Source organism: Lagenorhynchus albirostris, chromosome 19, assembly GCF_949774975.1.
Source record: "Lagenorhynchus albirostris chromosome 19, mLagAlb1.1, whole genome shotgun sequence".
Lineage (NCBI taxonomy): Eukaryota > Metazoa > Chordata > Mammalia > Artiodactyla > Delphinidae > Lagenorhynchus > Lagenorhynchus albirostris.
In genome coordinates this window covers 11309942-11325171 of record NC_083113.1, presented here as the reverse complement: position 1 = coordinate 11325171, position 15230 = coordinate 11309942, and the positions used below count along the sequence as shown (strand labels likewise).

At 55.3% G+C, this 15230-nt stretch overlaps 2 protein-coding genes across 8 annotated transcripts; one reads left to right on the top strand and one right to left on the bottom strand.

Annotated features, from left to right (window-relative positions):
- Positions 1-377: 377 nt before the first annotated feature.
- On the bottom strand, positions 378-4525 carry ZNF296 (zinc finger protein 296). Its single transcript, XM_060132133.1, has 3 exons — positions 4146-4525; positions 3680-3829; positions 378-1458 (listed from the first exon to the last, which is right to left on the bottom strand). Exons 1-3 carry the CDS (start codon positions 4441-4443, stop codon positions 479-481), a joined length of 1428 nt encoding a protein of 475 aa, XP_059988116.1. The 5' UTR covers positions 4444-4525; the 3' UTR covers positions 378-478.
- Positions 4494-14675, top strand: GEMIN7 (gem nuclear organelle associated protein 7). Of its 7 annotated transcripts, none has more exons than XM_060132134.1 (4): positions 6567-6746; positions 7711-7920; positions 11288-11370; positions 13985-14675. In XM_060132134.1, exons 2-4 carry the CDS (start codon positions 7748-7750, stop codon positions 14377-14379), a joined length of 651 nt encoding a protein of 216 aa, XP_059988117.1. In that variant the 5' UTR covers positions 6567-6746; positions 7711-7747; the 3' UTR covers positions 14380-14675. The 7 variants fall into 7 exon arrangements, with proteins under 7 accessions (XP_059988120.1, XP_059988117.1, XP_059988118.1 ...); XM_060132135.1 differs by having other exon boundaries at positions 7700-7920; XM_060132137.1 differs by lacking the exons at positions 6567-6746; positions 7711-7920 and adding an exon at positions 4494-4512 and having other exon boundaries at positions 11288-11375.
- Positions 14676-15230: the final 555 nt, after the last annotated feature.

Genomic DNA, 15230 nt, shown 5'->3' with positions numbered 1-15230 from the left:
GGCCCAGGTGGAGGTCCCACCCACGTCTGGGCATTGGACCGGAGGCTCCTTGGTAATCAGAACTCCTGCCACTCTCAGTGAGGGCAGGGGTGCAACGCGGTGGGAACGATGGGCCAGGAATCTGCCCAGGGGCCTGTGGTGACAGGTCCAGGCCTCTCCCAGCTCTTGCCTCGGCCCCTGCCCTGGCCTCACCCACACCCACGTTGGGAACCGGGAGCACAGCTTTCAGTGCCAGTCCTGCTGTGCCCCAGGCACTGGGTGCTGGCCTGTCCCCTCACCCCCTCGTTCCAAACCGGTCTGTCCAGCTGTCCACCCCAAGGAGTGAAGCCTCCCGCCCCACCTCAGACACCCCAAGAAAGCCAGAGTCCAAACGCGTGTGTAACTGTGGGGAGGGAGGATTTACTTGCAGGGGAAGGACAGGGAGGTCACAGAAGCGGTTCACGGCGGTGCGGGGGACCGCAGGGGGCATTCCCGCGGCTCAGGCATCCCCAACCACGTCGGGGTGCTTCTGCCGCAGATGCTTGTCCAGGGTGGCCCGCAGGCCGAAGGGCACGCAGCAGTGGGGGCACTTGAAGCGGGGCCCGCCAGGCCCCAGGCCGTGCATGCGGCGGTGGCGGTTGAGTTTGCTGCTCTGGGCGCAGGCGTAGGAACAGAGCTCGCAGGCGTAGGGCCGCTCGCCCGTGTGCGAGCGCCGGTGCACCGTCAGGTTGCTGCTGTTGGTGAAATGCTTCCCGCAGAACTCGCAGCTGCCCCCGGGCCCGGGGCCCCGGCTCTTGCCCGCTGGCTTCAGCGTCTTCTTGGGTGACGTCTTCTGGTTCTTCTCGGGGTCAGTTCTCTGCTCCTTGGTGTCAGCTCCCCAGCCGTCCACGCCGGGGCCCACCTGGGCCCCACCGCCAGGAGCCCCAGGTTCCTGGACCCCCGCCGTGGCGGCTGCTCCGGCCCCCTCTCCGCCGCTGCACTGGAGGATGCTGGCCGGGGCGGCGGCATGGGCGGCCGGCTCCGGAGGGGCGGCGGAGGCCTGCTCCCGACTGGCATCGGCCACGCAGGGGCTCTGGGGCTGTAGCTGCTGCCGATGGGTCTTCTTGTGGCGGTTGAGCTTGCTGCTCTGGGCGCAGGCATAGGGACACTGGTCACAGGCGTAGGGCCGCTCGCCAGTGTGCGAGCGCATGTGCACCTTCAGGTTGCTGAAGGAGCTGAGGGTCTTCTTGCACACGGGGCAGGTGGGGCTCCGTCGGGTGGAACCCAGCCGGGGGCCCTTGGCCTCGGCTTCTGGCCCCGCCACCGCCGACACGGCAGCAGCCACCTCGGCCAGGCCCAGCAGCGGGGCCTCTGGGGCCTCGGGTTCCGTCTGGTAGATGGACAGTCCGTGGTCCCACTGGGCGTGGCGCAGCAGTTTCCAGGCTCCTGTGAACTGTCGGCCGCAGCGGAGGCAGCTCAAGGCCTTCAGGTCCTCGCGTTCTGCAGAGAAGAGAAGGGCCAGGGGTTAGTGTGTCAGGCAAGTCAGAGCAGTTGCTGTTCACAGCTGCCGGCTGGACACCTGCTGGGGGAGAGGCTCTATTCCAGGAGCTGAGAGGCAGCAGTAAGAGGCGAGACTCCCTGCCCTCAGGAAGCTGGTGTTCAGAGAGGTGAGTGGACAGACAAGAAGCAAGGAAAATCAGTGCAGTGGATGATAAGTACTTGGGGATTTTCTTTGTGTTTGAAAAATCTTCAAGAAAAACTTAAAAGTTAGAGCAGAGGGCTTCCCAGGTGGCGCAGTGGTTGCGAGTTCGCCTGCCAATGCAGGGGACACGGGTTCGTGCCCAGGTCCGGGAAGATCCCACATGCCGCAGAGCGGCTGCGCCTGTGAGCCATGGCCGCTGAGCGTGCACGTCCGGAGCCTGTGCTCCACAACGGGAGAGACCACAACAGTGAGAGGCCCGCGTACCGCAAAAAAAAAAAGAAAAAAACAAGTTAGAGCAGAGTGATGGATGGGGGGGTGTTATTTTATTACTGGGGTTAGGAAGGCCTTGCTGAGCAGGTGATCCAGTTCAGTGCGCTAGGCACCTGCCACCTGGCACGCTCAGCTCCCTCTCACAACTTTCCTTCGAGGCAGGAAATAAGACCTCCGTTTTCCAGACGGGAAAACTGAGGCAAAGAGACCTTTCCCCAAGGTCACACAGCTAGGAATGGGTGGAGCTGGGGTTTCAATCCAGAAACCCAGGGGGTGGGAGATAGAGGTTTTCAAGAAAAAAGATTGGTTTAATAATCAAAACAGCTCTTGATAACTGAGTGGGTTTCTGTGCCAGGCCCCAGGCTCCTGGGTCCCACGCATGATCCCCTTTTCCTGCCTTACAGAAGAGGGAGCCAAGGTCTAAATGGGGAGGAGGCTTAGCAGCCACCTAGAGAGGTAGGGGTGTGGACGGTGAGCTAGGTTCCCCTCCCTCTTTATGGAACCCAAATTGAGAGTCCTCCAAATCAAGACACTCCAGGTACTGTCAGTAAGGTACTGCCAGATCTATTTGCCTTTATGTCTTGGATGGGGGTGGCTTTCCTGATGCAACACCAGGGTCAAGAGCATGGGTGGGGTTGGAGAGGGCCAGCCTGGCCTGACTTCCAGCTGGCTCTCCTGCTCCCTAGCTGTGTGACCTTGGGCAAGAAATACCCCTCTCGGAGCCTCAGTTTCCTCATTTGCTAGAATATGGGGATCTAGGGGTCTTCTCCCTTTAGACTTGCTGTGAGCTCAGAACCAGCTGAGAGTTGGGATCCACCAAGCCCTCAGTAAACATTAGCTGAGGTGTCCACAATTCTCCCAAGTCCAAGCACCTAAGAGTGTATTGTTCTAATGATCCCATCACAGCCCCTCCTTTGCCCACCAGGCCCTAACTCTACAGCTGAGCCAATCATAATTCCTCCTCCCCCCCTCCCACCACAGGACCCTCTCCCTGGCCCGGCCCTGAATATAATTCCATTTCTCACAAATCCCCAGGAGCACATGGCCCAGAGACTGGCAATCTAGAGCTGTGGATGAGCCCCATCATCAACGCTGACCAAAAGCTCAGCTCGCCAAGAGTCTAGTACCAAGTTAAGAGTTTTAATTCCTACCCGAGGGGAGGAACCCAGGTATATCCAGACACCCAGGACCTGGCTCAAAACAGGGCCTTCCCAGCATGCAAGGCTGGGAGATTCCATCAGGGAGGGAAACCAGAAGTCCCTTCCCTGGCTCTGAGCAAATGCCCAGCACCTCAATCAGAAGTGATAAAGAGGGGGAGGGGGTGACAACACCCCCCGGTCCAGCTGGCCTCAGCTCCCCTCCCCCAGGCCGCTGCCCTCCCCAGAGGTGCCCCCTGCTGCCACACTGGTCCAGCCACCTGGCCAGTTATTTCTGGCCAAGGGGAAGGAGAAGTGAAACCAGATTGGGGGTGTGTGTATGGCAAATCCCCAGACCAGTCTTCTGGGGCTGGCCACACCCTGTGGGTGGCCCTGCTTCCCTGCCCAGCCCCCATCCTCACCCACCCCCCTCACCACCACTAGTCTCAGCCCTAGGACAGGGCAGGCTCTGGCCACGCCTAGGCTGCACCCAGTGGGGAGCCAGAAAGGGGAAGTAGTGCTCACTGCCCCGCCTGTCCAGGTCAGCCCCTTCTCCCACAGGAAGCTGGGCCCTTGAACTTGAGACCAGGGACTGCATTCCGGCTTTACTCACCTGAGCTCTGGCAGGGGCTGGGGCCTCTGAAGAGCTGACAGCCCAGCTTCTTGTGGTCCATGAAAGCAGTGATGGCCTCCAACGGGAAAGTCTGCAGGCAGCGGCCGCAGGTCAACAGATCTGGGTGTTTGTCGGTCCACGGCTGGCGGTCTGCAGGGAGGAAGCGGGTGGTGAGCGTGGGGTGGGGCCAGGATGGGGCCTGGGGGTTCCGAGGGAGAGGGGAAACCCGAAGGTCAAAAGGGGGGCTGGAGGCCAGGACCTGGCGAGGAAAATAAGGCAGGGGGGTTAGTGCGGGTGGGGGGATGCGGGGAGCGGTGCCCCGAGAAGGAGGTCCCACGAGAGAGAGAGAGAGAGAGAGAGAGAGAGAGAGAGAGAGAGGAGAGAGAGAGAGGAGAGAGGAGAGAGGAGAGAGGAGAGAGAGGGGAGGGAGGCGGGCGGGCCCGGGGCAGGGGCAGGGGGCGCTCACCGGGAAGGTGCGGGGTCAGCGGCGTCCACGGCGCCCACTGGTTGCGCAGGCCCAGGGCGTGGAAGAGGCCGCCAGCGGGCACGGGGCCGGGGGAGTGGCGGGGTTCGCCCTCGAACCGCCCCGGCGCGGGCATTTCCTTCGGGTTGAAGGGCCCTAGCCGCCGGGCCTGTAGGGGCCGCGGGTCCGGCTCGAGCTTCACATCGATGAAGAGGTCCGGCATCTCCATCTCGTCGTCTGAGTTGGCGGCGGGAGTGGGCTCTCTTCGGCGAGGCATGCAGCCGGCCTTGCGGCGGGACATGGGTCACGGGCAGGCGGACTGGCGGGCGGAGGACTCGCGAGCCGTGCGCGCTCACACCGAGGCGCCCAGGTGAGTGACTGCGGCGACCCGCGGCGAACTCTTACACGTGCTGGCCCGGCCCGTGGCTCCGCCCACCGAGGCGGGGCCTGACGCGAGAGGACTGCCCCACCCTCAGCCAAACTTAATCTGGACCATGCCCCCTGCGTTTCTCTAAGTGATCAAATCTTAACCATAACGAGTTCACACAACCACGCATAGAAACAGCTATTCCTGATCCCGTTTTCGGGCTGGTGGAAACTGAGGCACAAGGTGCCCACACACACCCCCAAGCGAGAAAGTGGTAGGGGCCCCGTTTCTACCTGGGCGCCTGATAGTAATCTGGTCTGTTCCATTAAACGCATTACAATAAAAGTTCCCTGGGCAAACATTGATTGAGCGTCTACTATGCACCAGATTCTGGACCAAGTACTGGGGATGCAGCAGGGTACAAAACACGATAACCCTGGCCTCATGCAGTTTATTCGTTCAGGGAGACAGGACTCTCAACAAGATAACTATGTAAAATACAGAGTGCCTTCCGTGACACCTGTCATGGAGAAAAAAAAAAAAATCCAGGAAGGATTATAAAGGGACAGGATTACTGGGGTGACGGGTGGGCCTCAATTTTCTCCCCATGCCGGGCCTGCGTATTCTAGGAGTTCTGTAGTGATTAAGTTCTGTATTGATTGAGTTCTGTGAGAAAACGAGGTCAGCTTCAAGGGCGTCTTTTGACCACTTTAAAGTCTTTGGCTTTTCTGAGATGGAAGCCCTGGGAAGGTTTTGAGCATAGGAGGGTCGTGGTCATATACATTGACTCTGCTCTTAGACCTGAGATCGTCTTTAAAACCAAATAGCCAACCGTCTTGCCTCCCTCGATGGGGCCTCCTCGAACTTCCCTCCTCAAGGCTGCTCTCTCTGATCACTGTTTGAAGTGGTATCAACACCCTGCCCCACCCTTCAACCCTGCAAGTTTTCTTTTCTTCCTGGCACCAACCACATCAGATCTACAACTGTTTGTTTACTGTCCTCTCACCCCTTCCCCCAACACAAGCCCCCTGAGGTCAGGGCCAGGGTCAGTCCGCCCCTGCCGTGTCCCCAAGCCCAGCACTGAGGGAATTTCACATGCTAATCTCCACTGCAGGCCTGAGGGTTCCTCATATTGTTATTCAGGTCTCAGCTCAATTGTCCTCCTGAGAGCAGAGGACCTCCCTGACCACAGGATCTAAAGGAGCCCCACCCTGCTGAAGGCCTTACAATTTACACTCCATGACCTCCATCTGTCCCCAGTTCCCTCCCGGGCCTCAGGTTTCCCATCTGTTACCTAAGGTGGCTTCCTCAGTGCCACCTCCCCTGACCACCCAACCTCCCCCAACCCTGCCACCCATTACCCCATTGCCCTTATTTTATTCCTTTTACATCCTTGTCAAGCCCTGAAGGATCTTGTCGATGTATTTGTTCATGTAATAACCTGTGGTGTCCCTCTCAGCCTCCCTAGAATGTAGGTTCTGAGATGGCAGGAGTGGAGTCTGTCTTGTTCACAAATAGAGCCCCTAATCGTTCATAGTTCAGTTAACAAATTGTGTACTGAGCTCCTGCTATGTGCATTCTTTCAATAGATATTTGCAGAGGGTCTGCGTACCAGGCACCGGGTCTTGGGGGTCCCCTGGGAAGCCAAGGCCCACAAGGCCCTGCCTTACTGAAACCGTGTGGAAGAAGTCAATTCTGAGCCCACAGCAGCGCGTTTCCACCTCAGGCCATACATTTTGCCTTTCAGGACCTCAGTTTCCCCCTGTGTAAGATGGGGCTGCGGGGAGGGCTGCAGGAATGACCGCCTCTGGTCTCTCCCAGCTGCTGCTCTCCAAGGCTTTTTGCCTGGTGCGTGGCTGCTGAGAGCATGATCAAGTAGGGAAGGTGGGGTTCGGACTGGAGGTGAGGGGTAGGAGTGTGCACGTGTAGGGGGATGGGGGTGCCAAGTCCAATCTGCACTTAACTCAGACGGGAGGCGCCTCAATTTCTTCTTCTGTAAAATGGGTATCCTGGACGTCCCCACCTCGCAGACTGGTGGATCAGCTCTAAGCGCTGGGCCAAGCCGCTGGCAGGGTGGCGCCCGGGTCTGTGCTGGCTTCCGAGCCCGCGAGCCCGCCCGAGACCACGTGGGGCGTTGGCGGCGCGGGCGGAACCCAGGCTCGGCGGCTCGCGGCCCGCCCGGGCCTCTGCAGCTGGGGCGCCGGCGGAAGTGGCGGCTCCAGCCGCTGCAGACCTCGGTGAGTGCGGGATTGTTGCTGGTGGGTTGCGAGCACTTTCCCGTTCCCCGGCACCGGCCCGGGACGCCCACCCGCGTGCAAGACCGGGAGTGGCGGCAAGAGTCAAGTCCGCGCCTGCAACGCCGGCTGCTGGGACGTTCTGGTCCCCGAACGCCTGCACCCGGGACTCTGGTTCCGAACGCAGCAGCGCACACACTCCCGCGCCCGGGGTGGAGGTGGGGGCGGAATGCACCCCCTCGGGAAAACAATAACGACGACGATATTATAACAGTAATAACGGCTGCAGTCTTGAGACTCCCGCCTTTCCCGGAGTGGAATCGCTCGCCTAACCTGAGCCGGGAGGTGGGAAGAACGTCTAGCCCAGGGCGGAGTGGGGAGTGGACGCCTGAGGGCCGGGAGGACCTACTTAGTGTAAGAAAAGGAGAGCGATGCGTGGCCAGAGCGGAATTGAAAGGAAACTGACCGGCCCAGTGGGCGGAGGTTGAGGGGGTGGGATTCTGCATTTGGGGTCCCGATCCTCACGGGGTGTGTGTGAGTGTATGTGTGTGTGTGGCCCATTTAACTAATTTGCATCCAGACAGGGCCCACCCATGAGGTGGGTGTAGGCTGGTCAGTATCTCGGTTAAGCTGGTAACTCAGCTGGTTCTCCACCTGGCAACTGAAGGGTTAGTTTGTCCACGGAACACATCGTTCCCATTTTCTAGAAAGTGAGTACTGAGGCTCCAGGGATGGACGTCTGTGAATCTCCTGGCCCTGCCATTGACCAAAGCGATGGGCACTTTAGTTTTTCTAGTGGGAAAGGGGTTTGGACATTTTTTCCTGAAACCTGGGCAGGAAATCCTTGGCTTGGAGACTGACGGGATAAAGGACTCTCAGGCTTGGTCACCAGGGAGAATGGATAATACCTGCTTTTGCTGTCTTGGACACACCCTATGTGACCTTTCTCAAACCAGTTTCTTATCAGGTCACACCTTGACTCCCAAACCTCCAAGGACTCCCCTATGCTGGCTGAAAAAAACTGCCCTGCTCCCAGGGCAGGGGTGATGGCCCTGACTCTGTTATCAGACCAGCCTGGATTTGCTCCCTTTTCCTGCCAATCGCAAGCCTGCACCCAGTCAATGATTTGGCATCGTCCAGCTTCAGTTTCCTCTTCGGGAAAATGGGGCTTGTGCAGGTATGACCAAATCTTTTTTTTTTCCTCCCTAATGGAGAAAACATGACTAACATGTTTAATTAGTCATGTAATTAAACACGTTTAATCCAAAGAACATAATTCTTTGGCCACTTGCATAATTCCCATCGGTCCTTCATTAAGTACTAGCCCTAGAGAGGAGAGTGTTTCTCCTAAAATACTTAAGTGTTAACCTAGGTTGGGAGAGAAAGCCCTGGGAGCTGATGACCCTTGACTAAACTGGGAATGCAGTGGTCAGATACATTAGAAAATGTATATATCCCTTAATCTCATTCACAGCCAGTAATTGTGAGATAATGAAAATGTACCAATCCCATTAATTCCATTCACTGTGGTCTTGCCCATCAGGCAAAAACCAGGGAGTCTTCCTCGGCTTTGCTCAGTCCATTAGCAAATAGTGAGGGCTCTCAACCCTCAAAAGATAGCCTAATCCAATCACTTCTCCTCACCCCACCCCCCACCCCCAACCCCCCAACCCCCATCCCAGACACCTGTCATCTTCCACACCACCCACTGCAGTGGCTTCCTCACCAGGCTGTCTGCTTCTCCCTTTGCTCTCACAGTCCATTCTTCCTTGCAGCAGGCAGAGGGATCCCGTGATTACCACCAGTCAGACCCTGCCCCTCCTCTGCTCAGAACCAGCCCCTGGCGAGACCCCAGTCCTCAAGCCCCTGCACATTCTGCCCTTGCCCCAGCCCCCTGCATACTGGCCTCCTTGCTGTGCCTCAGTCTCCCTTCCATGGGCTTTGCATTTGCTGCTCCCTCGAACTGCAATGCTTTCCCCCCAGATCTCCACATGGCTGAATTCCTCATTTCATTCTGGTCTTTGCTCCAAAGTAACCTTATCAGAGAGATCTTTCCTGAGCCCCTTCCTGAAAACCACCTCTTATCCCCCAGGCAGGGCCAGGTGTCTGCTCTGGGCTCCTGAGGCCCCCGGGCTCCTTCATTCCAGCCCTGCCCACTCTGGGTTGTCATTGTGTGGAGACCTAGTGTGTGTCATCCACTGGACTGTGAGCCCAGGAGGGCAGGGCTGGGCTCTTTCACTCCCAGCTGTGTCTCTAGCACCACCCAGCATGGGCCAGGCACAGAGCAGGCACTCAGATAACAGGGGGAGTGAATCCTTCCACAAAGGTTTACTGAGTCCCCCCTGGTTGCCAGGCCCTAATTAGGGCTGGGGATGGAGCTGTGACGTAATCAGATATATCCCTTCTCTCGAAGGCTTACGTCCTGTGGCAGAACAGACAGCGCACAGGCAAACAAGTAAATGCATATTGTCAGGAGGTGATAGTGCTGTGGGAAAAAAAAGATACTGCAGGGTGAAAGGGCTATTATTTTCCTCCCTGTAAAGATGATGTTTGAGCAGCGAGCTGAATGAAGTAAGGGAGGAAGGTGAGTCATGTATCTGGAAATATATATATGTCTCCCAAATGGAAGAGGGTTCCAGGCAGTAAGAACAGCACATGCAAAGGCCCTGAGGCAGGAATGTGCTTGGCATTTTCAGGGACTGACACTGGTGACCAAAGGGTAGAAGGGTGGGAGATGAGGTCAGAGAGGTGATAGAGCCTTGTAGCCATCGTGAGGACTTTTGCTTTTGCGCTGGGTGGGATAGGAGCCATGGGAGGCCTCTGAGCAGCGGAGGGGTGTGATCAGACTTAGTTCTGACGGGAAGATCCCTCTGACAGCCATGTGGGGAACAGACTGGGGTGAAGGTGGGGGCCAGGAGCCCAGTGGGGAGGCTACTGAAATAGTCCAGGTGGGAGGTGATGGTGGCTAGACCGAGGAAGGGTCAGAGTAGGGATGGTGAGAAGTTCCCAGATGCTGGATGCATTTTTGAGGGTGGAGCTGACAAACTTGACTGAAGGACTGGGTGTGGGTGGGAGAGAAAGTGAGGAGCCCAGGATACTGCAGATGTCCTTTGCCTGTGTGATCCGCAACCTCCCCCTGAAAGATCTTCCCGACAGCCCTAGGAGGTCTTTTTTTAACGTTTCATTTCACGGATGAGGAACCGGATCAGGGAGTCTGCTCCTAGAGTTGCAGGGATCTGCCCAGACCCCTTGTAGTGAATCTGGGAGGGCTGGGACCCACCCGCTCTCCCCCAGACCACACCCTCATCCCCTATGCCAGGTGGTGAGCTGTGGCCTGCCGCACGTTCTCATATGGCTCAAGAGCTGAGAGTGGGTTTTGCATTTTTAAGTGGTTGAAAAACTAACAAAATCTTTTGTGGCGCATGAAAGTATATAAAATGCGGTATCAGTGTCCCAAGAAGTAAGGTTTTATTGGAGCACCGCCACGTTTCCACGTGCTGCTGTATTGTCTGGCCACTCTCCTCCTACTCTGGCAGGGTTGAGTAGTTGTGACAGAGACAGAGACAGGCCCTTGAAGCCTAAAATATTTACCATTGCGCCCTTGACAAAGGAGATTTGCTGACCTTTGCTATATGTTCTGCTAATAAGATTTGGGCCAGCAGCGGGGGTGTCCTATCAGGAGGACTTGGAAAGATCCAGGTGAGGGACAGAAAGAGGTTTGGGGAGTGCGTGACAGTAAGGCTAGGAGAGGGAGTTCAGATTCCTGAGGGAGGATCTAACATTTTTTAAGGGACGTGGAAGCATTCCGATATGTCCCTTCCTTTTTAAAAACTAGAATTTCAAAATTCTTTTGAAAAGGTTATACAGATTCAAAATGGATCCAAATTCAAACAGAATCTAAAAGGTAAAAAAAGGTAGACAGCTAAAAGTCTCCACCCCGGGCCCTGCATGGGCTGAATGACCCATGTGCGTTTGCAGTTTTTTTGTTTGGTTGGTTGGTTTTAGGCCGTGCCACACGTCTTGTGGGATCTTTGTTCCCCAACCAGGGATCAAGCCCAGGCCTCCAGCAGTGGAAGTGCCGAGTCCTAACCACTGGACTTCCAGGGAGGTCCCTGTTTGCAGTTTTCATGGAGACTGTCAAACTGCCCCTCTTTGAGTGTCCGTGAGGCTGTGAATATGTTCATGTGTTCAGTAGTCATTGTTACCCACCGTCCATCTGTTTGTCTGCATCTGAACCAGAGATGATTTTTTTTTTTTTTGTCCCCCAGAGGACATTTGGCAATAGATGGAGATCTTCTTTTTAAAAAAATGGCTTTATTGGGTTGTAATTCTCCTACCGAAGTATTCACCAGTGGAGACATTTTTGGTTGTCGCAGCTTGGGGTAAGGGTGGGGACGCTCCTGCCTCTAGCGTGTAGAGGCCAGGGATGCTGCCCAAACCCTACACCTATGCACAGGACAGCACCTTACAACGCGACCAAGAATAGTCCAGGCCCAACTGTCAATAGTGCCGAAGTTGAGAAGCCCTGGTCCTTTGCTCTGCAGGATCCTTTCTTGCAAGGAGCTGACAGTTGAGCTGCAGAGACAGCAAGAGCCTCACAAGAAAAAGGACAATCCCAATCGCCCCTGTACGGTGAGTGGCCCTGGGATGGGACGCTGGGTGCCTGATGCGTGACAGTCACTTCAGTTAATCACTTTAGAGAAGAGGGGACGGAGCCACAGGGAGGGGAGGGGTGCAGCTGCCTGAAACTTGGGTCCTTCTCTCTCTCTCCTCCTCACAAAGCCTGCATCTCCCTGCATGCAGTCAACAGCAGTGCAGTGGCCGGGGAGGGTGAATTAAGAGTTTGGGATTAACATATCACCACACTACTATATGTAAAACAGATAACAAGGACCTACTGTATAGCACAGGGAACTCTACTCAATATTCTGTAATAACCTATAAGAGAAAAGAATCTGAAAAAGAATATATATATATACACATATATATGTGTAACTGAATCGGTTTGCTGTACACCCGAAACTAACACAACATTGTAAACCAACTATGCTTCAATAAAAATAAACCCCCCCAAAACAAAAAAAAAACCACCCCAAACCAACAACAACAAAAAACCCCAAAAAAACCCCAAACACCTCAGTGCAGTGGCATGTAATATGTTCCAGGCCATTGCTTAACCTGCACGTTTGTTAGGTCATTTAGTCCCCGTGACGACCCTGTCAGGTTGGTCCTCTTATCACCTCCATTTTATAGATGGGGAAACTGAGGCACAGACCGTTTAAGCAACTTACCCTAGGTCACACAGCAATACTGATTCTAATACAGTCGGTATTCAACTGTAACTTTCATGGAGAACCTAGTACATAATAGGCCCCGTCTGGCATGAGCCTGTTGAATCCTGATAACAAGGCGAGGTGGCCAGCCATTGGTGCAATTCCTCCACACAATGGAAGAGGAAACTGTCTCTTGCTTGAGGTCACCCAGATAAGCAGGCCTGGGAGCTCACTCTCCACTCCATTCATTCCAGCAGAAACAGTATTTAAGGAGCCTGGTCCCTGAGCCACTTAGTGTTCAGGAGCTGGGGGCACAGCAGTGCGAAGAAAGCAAGGTCACTGCCTGTGGGGAGGCAGCCGTCTCGCAGGGAGAAAGACCAAAGCAGAAAAATAAATAGACAACGTCACGTGCAGGAGTGGTGTGTGCGACAAAGGATGAGGAAGCCCGTTTGGACGGAGGGGGCTGAGGGGTAGATCTTGAAGGCAGGGTGGTCAGGGAAGGGGAGGGGAGGTACAGGCAGAGGGAACCGCAAGTACCAGGGCCCACCAAGGGGTCGCGCCAGGCATGCCTGAGGCCCAGCGAGGAGGCCAGTGTGGCCGGGTGGAGAGGGTAAGCGCCGCGCTCGGCGAGGGTGCTGGCTGGATCTGGAGCATTCAGGGCCTTGAGGGCTGTGGTGAGGACTTTGGCTTTGACTCTGAGCAAGACAGAAGCCAGGGGGAGGGCTCCGAGCAGAGGCGGGATGTGATCTGACTCAGGTGTTAACAAGATCCCTCTGGCCGTGTGTGCGGACAAACTGGCAGGGGGTGAAGGTGGAACTGGGAGTCCAGTGAGGAGCTGACTTCAGTAGTCCAGGCAAGAAGTGACGGTGGCTGGACCGAGATGTTGGCAGTGGACAGAGTGAGAACTATTAGGTTGTGAATACATATACACATTTTTTTTTAAATTAAAAAAAAATATTTTCCCCCTGAGTGTTTCTTTTCTTTTTCTTTTTTTTTGGCTGCCTCAGTTCCCCAACCAGGGATTGAACCCTGGCCACTGTAGTGAAACTGCCCGATCCTAACCACTAGACCAGGGAACTTACCCCCCCCACCAGCCCCCGCCCAAGTATTTCTTTCTTTGTCTTTTATGGTCTTGATATTTTCGAACAACAGGATAATTTTTTTTTTTTTGTAGAACGCCCCTCAATTTGAGTTGCCTCGTGATTAGATGCAGGTCATCCGTTTTTGGCAGGAATACCACAGAAGTGGCGCCCTGCCCTCAGAGTATCGCATCAGGATGCACACGGTGTTTGTTTGTCCTATCGCTGCACATGTTGGCTTTCGTGCCTTAAGTTAGGCTGGTGTCCACCAGGTTTCTCCACCATAAAGTTACTCTTTAGTCTTAACAAGGACTATCTTGTGAGGAGGTACTTTAAGGCTTTGTAGATATCCTGGACCTTCTGAAACGTTCACTGACAAGTTTTAGCATCCATTGACAATTTTAGCTGCCGTTGTACGATGCGGATTTTTCCCTCTCCCCCTTTATGTATCTCTTCATTTATCTATTTACAGTAAGTATGGACTCATGGATTTGGCCCTTTCAAGCTGACTCCTGTGTGACTGGGAATTTGTTTGGAAGATCGCATTTCATGATGGATTGGATGGGCTGTGTGTGAGAGAAGAGAGGAGGCCAGGACTCGTTCTTTCAGCAAATATATTTATTGCCAGGGACTGGGGATAAAGCTGTGATCAAAGCAGTGCAAAGGCCCTGCTCTCGTGGACCTCATGAATGGTGGTGCCAGTTCCTGGGAAGAGGGGGACTGGGTGAGGGGTGGCACAGATTTTAGGAGGGGGACTCAGGAATTGGGTCTTGGTCAGGTTAAGTGGAGGTGGGGTAGACAGCACTCTGCTCCCAGGCCTCCGGGCTCCCTCTTCCTGTAGCCCCACACTCCCCATAATGGCTCCCTGCTCTTCTTCTTCACCCAACAGCCAGGATAATGCAGACTCCACTGACCACTACTGTGCCCGTGCTCCGGCTCCCCCGGGGCCCTGATGGCTTGAGCCGAGGCTTTGCCCCCGACGGACGCAGAGCCCTCCTGAAACCGGTGGTTCCTGAAATCCCGGAGTCTCAAGAATCTCGGGAATCCCAGGAACAGCGGGCCCGAGCCGCCCTTCGGGAGCGCTACCTCCGCAGCCTGCTGGCCATGGTGGGGCGCCAGGTGAGCTTCACGTTGCACGAGGGTGTGCATGTGACCGCCCACTTCGGAGCCACTGACCTGGACGTGGCCAACTTCTACGTGTCGCAGCTGCAGACTCCGATAGGCGTGCAGGCTGAGGCGCTGCTCCGGTGTAGTGACATTATCTCATACACCTTCAAACCGTAAAGATGTGATCGTGTTCATCTTTCTTCCTTGGGCGTAGCCACAGCCTCCCAGGCCTCCATATTCTCCTGAGCTTGGACCTCTGGGCCCCAGAGAGTTCGGAACACCCTTGGAATTTTGAGCCAAGCTTCAAGCAACTCTGGCTTCTTGGGACAGTAAAATTCTGCGGCCCCAGGAGTTCTAGATCCTCTTGAAAGGAAGGCTGTACCTCACAGAACTCTAAACTGTACAGATACATGGGCCTCATGCCCATTCCTGAAGATTCCGGATGGAGAAAGGGAATAAAGGAAGGCAAATTGTCTAGTGGGAAATTGTCTGTTGAAGAGGCTGCAAAGTTCAGCCGCCCTGGAAACACTCCCCTCCTGCCAAAGTACCAGTTATCCCAGGAAAATTTGCCTCCTTTTTTTTTTTTTTTTTTTTAATGTACCCTATAGGGATTGAGCCAGACTTAGGGAGTAGCGGGGTGGCTATCCACGGGCTGAATCCCATGGAGCTGGGCCAGGAAGGGGACACGTCAAGGGAGTGGGAGGAACTCCGATAAAGGTGTGGTGATTGGACCTCCTGCTAGTCTCTGGGAACGCTGGAGCGACCTGGATGCCAGACTTGGGAGATTTGGACTTGATTTCTTTTTCGGGTGGTCTAGGATGTCCATAACGAGTTGCGCGGCTCGCATTGGGTCACATGGTCACGCGCAAGGGCTCCTCCTATTGCCTGGCCTCTGGGTGGGTAGAGTCGCTTCCCCGCCCATACGGGGACTGGTTGGGACCTGTCTAACGCTGTGTGGAGGCACCACTGGGAAAAGGCAGAGGATTAAGGGTTAGGGTGAAACTTTGCCCTTTCTCCATTTCACCCCA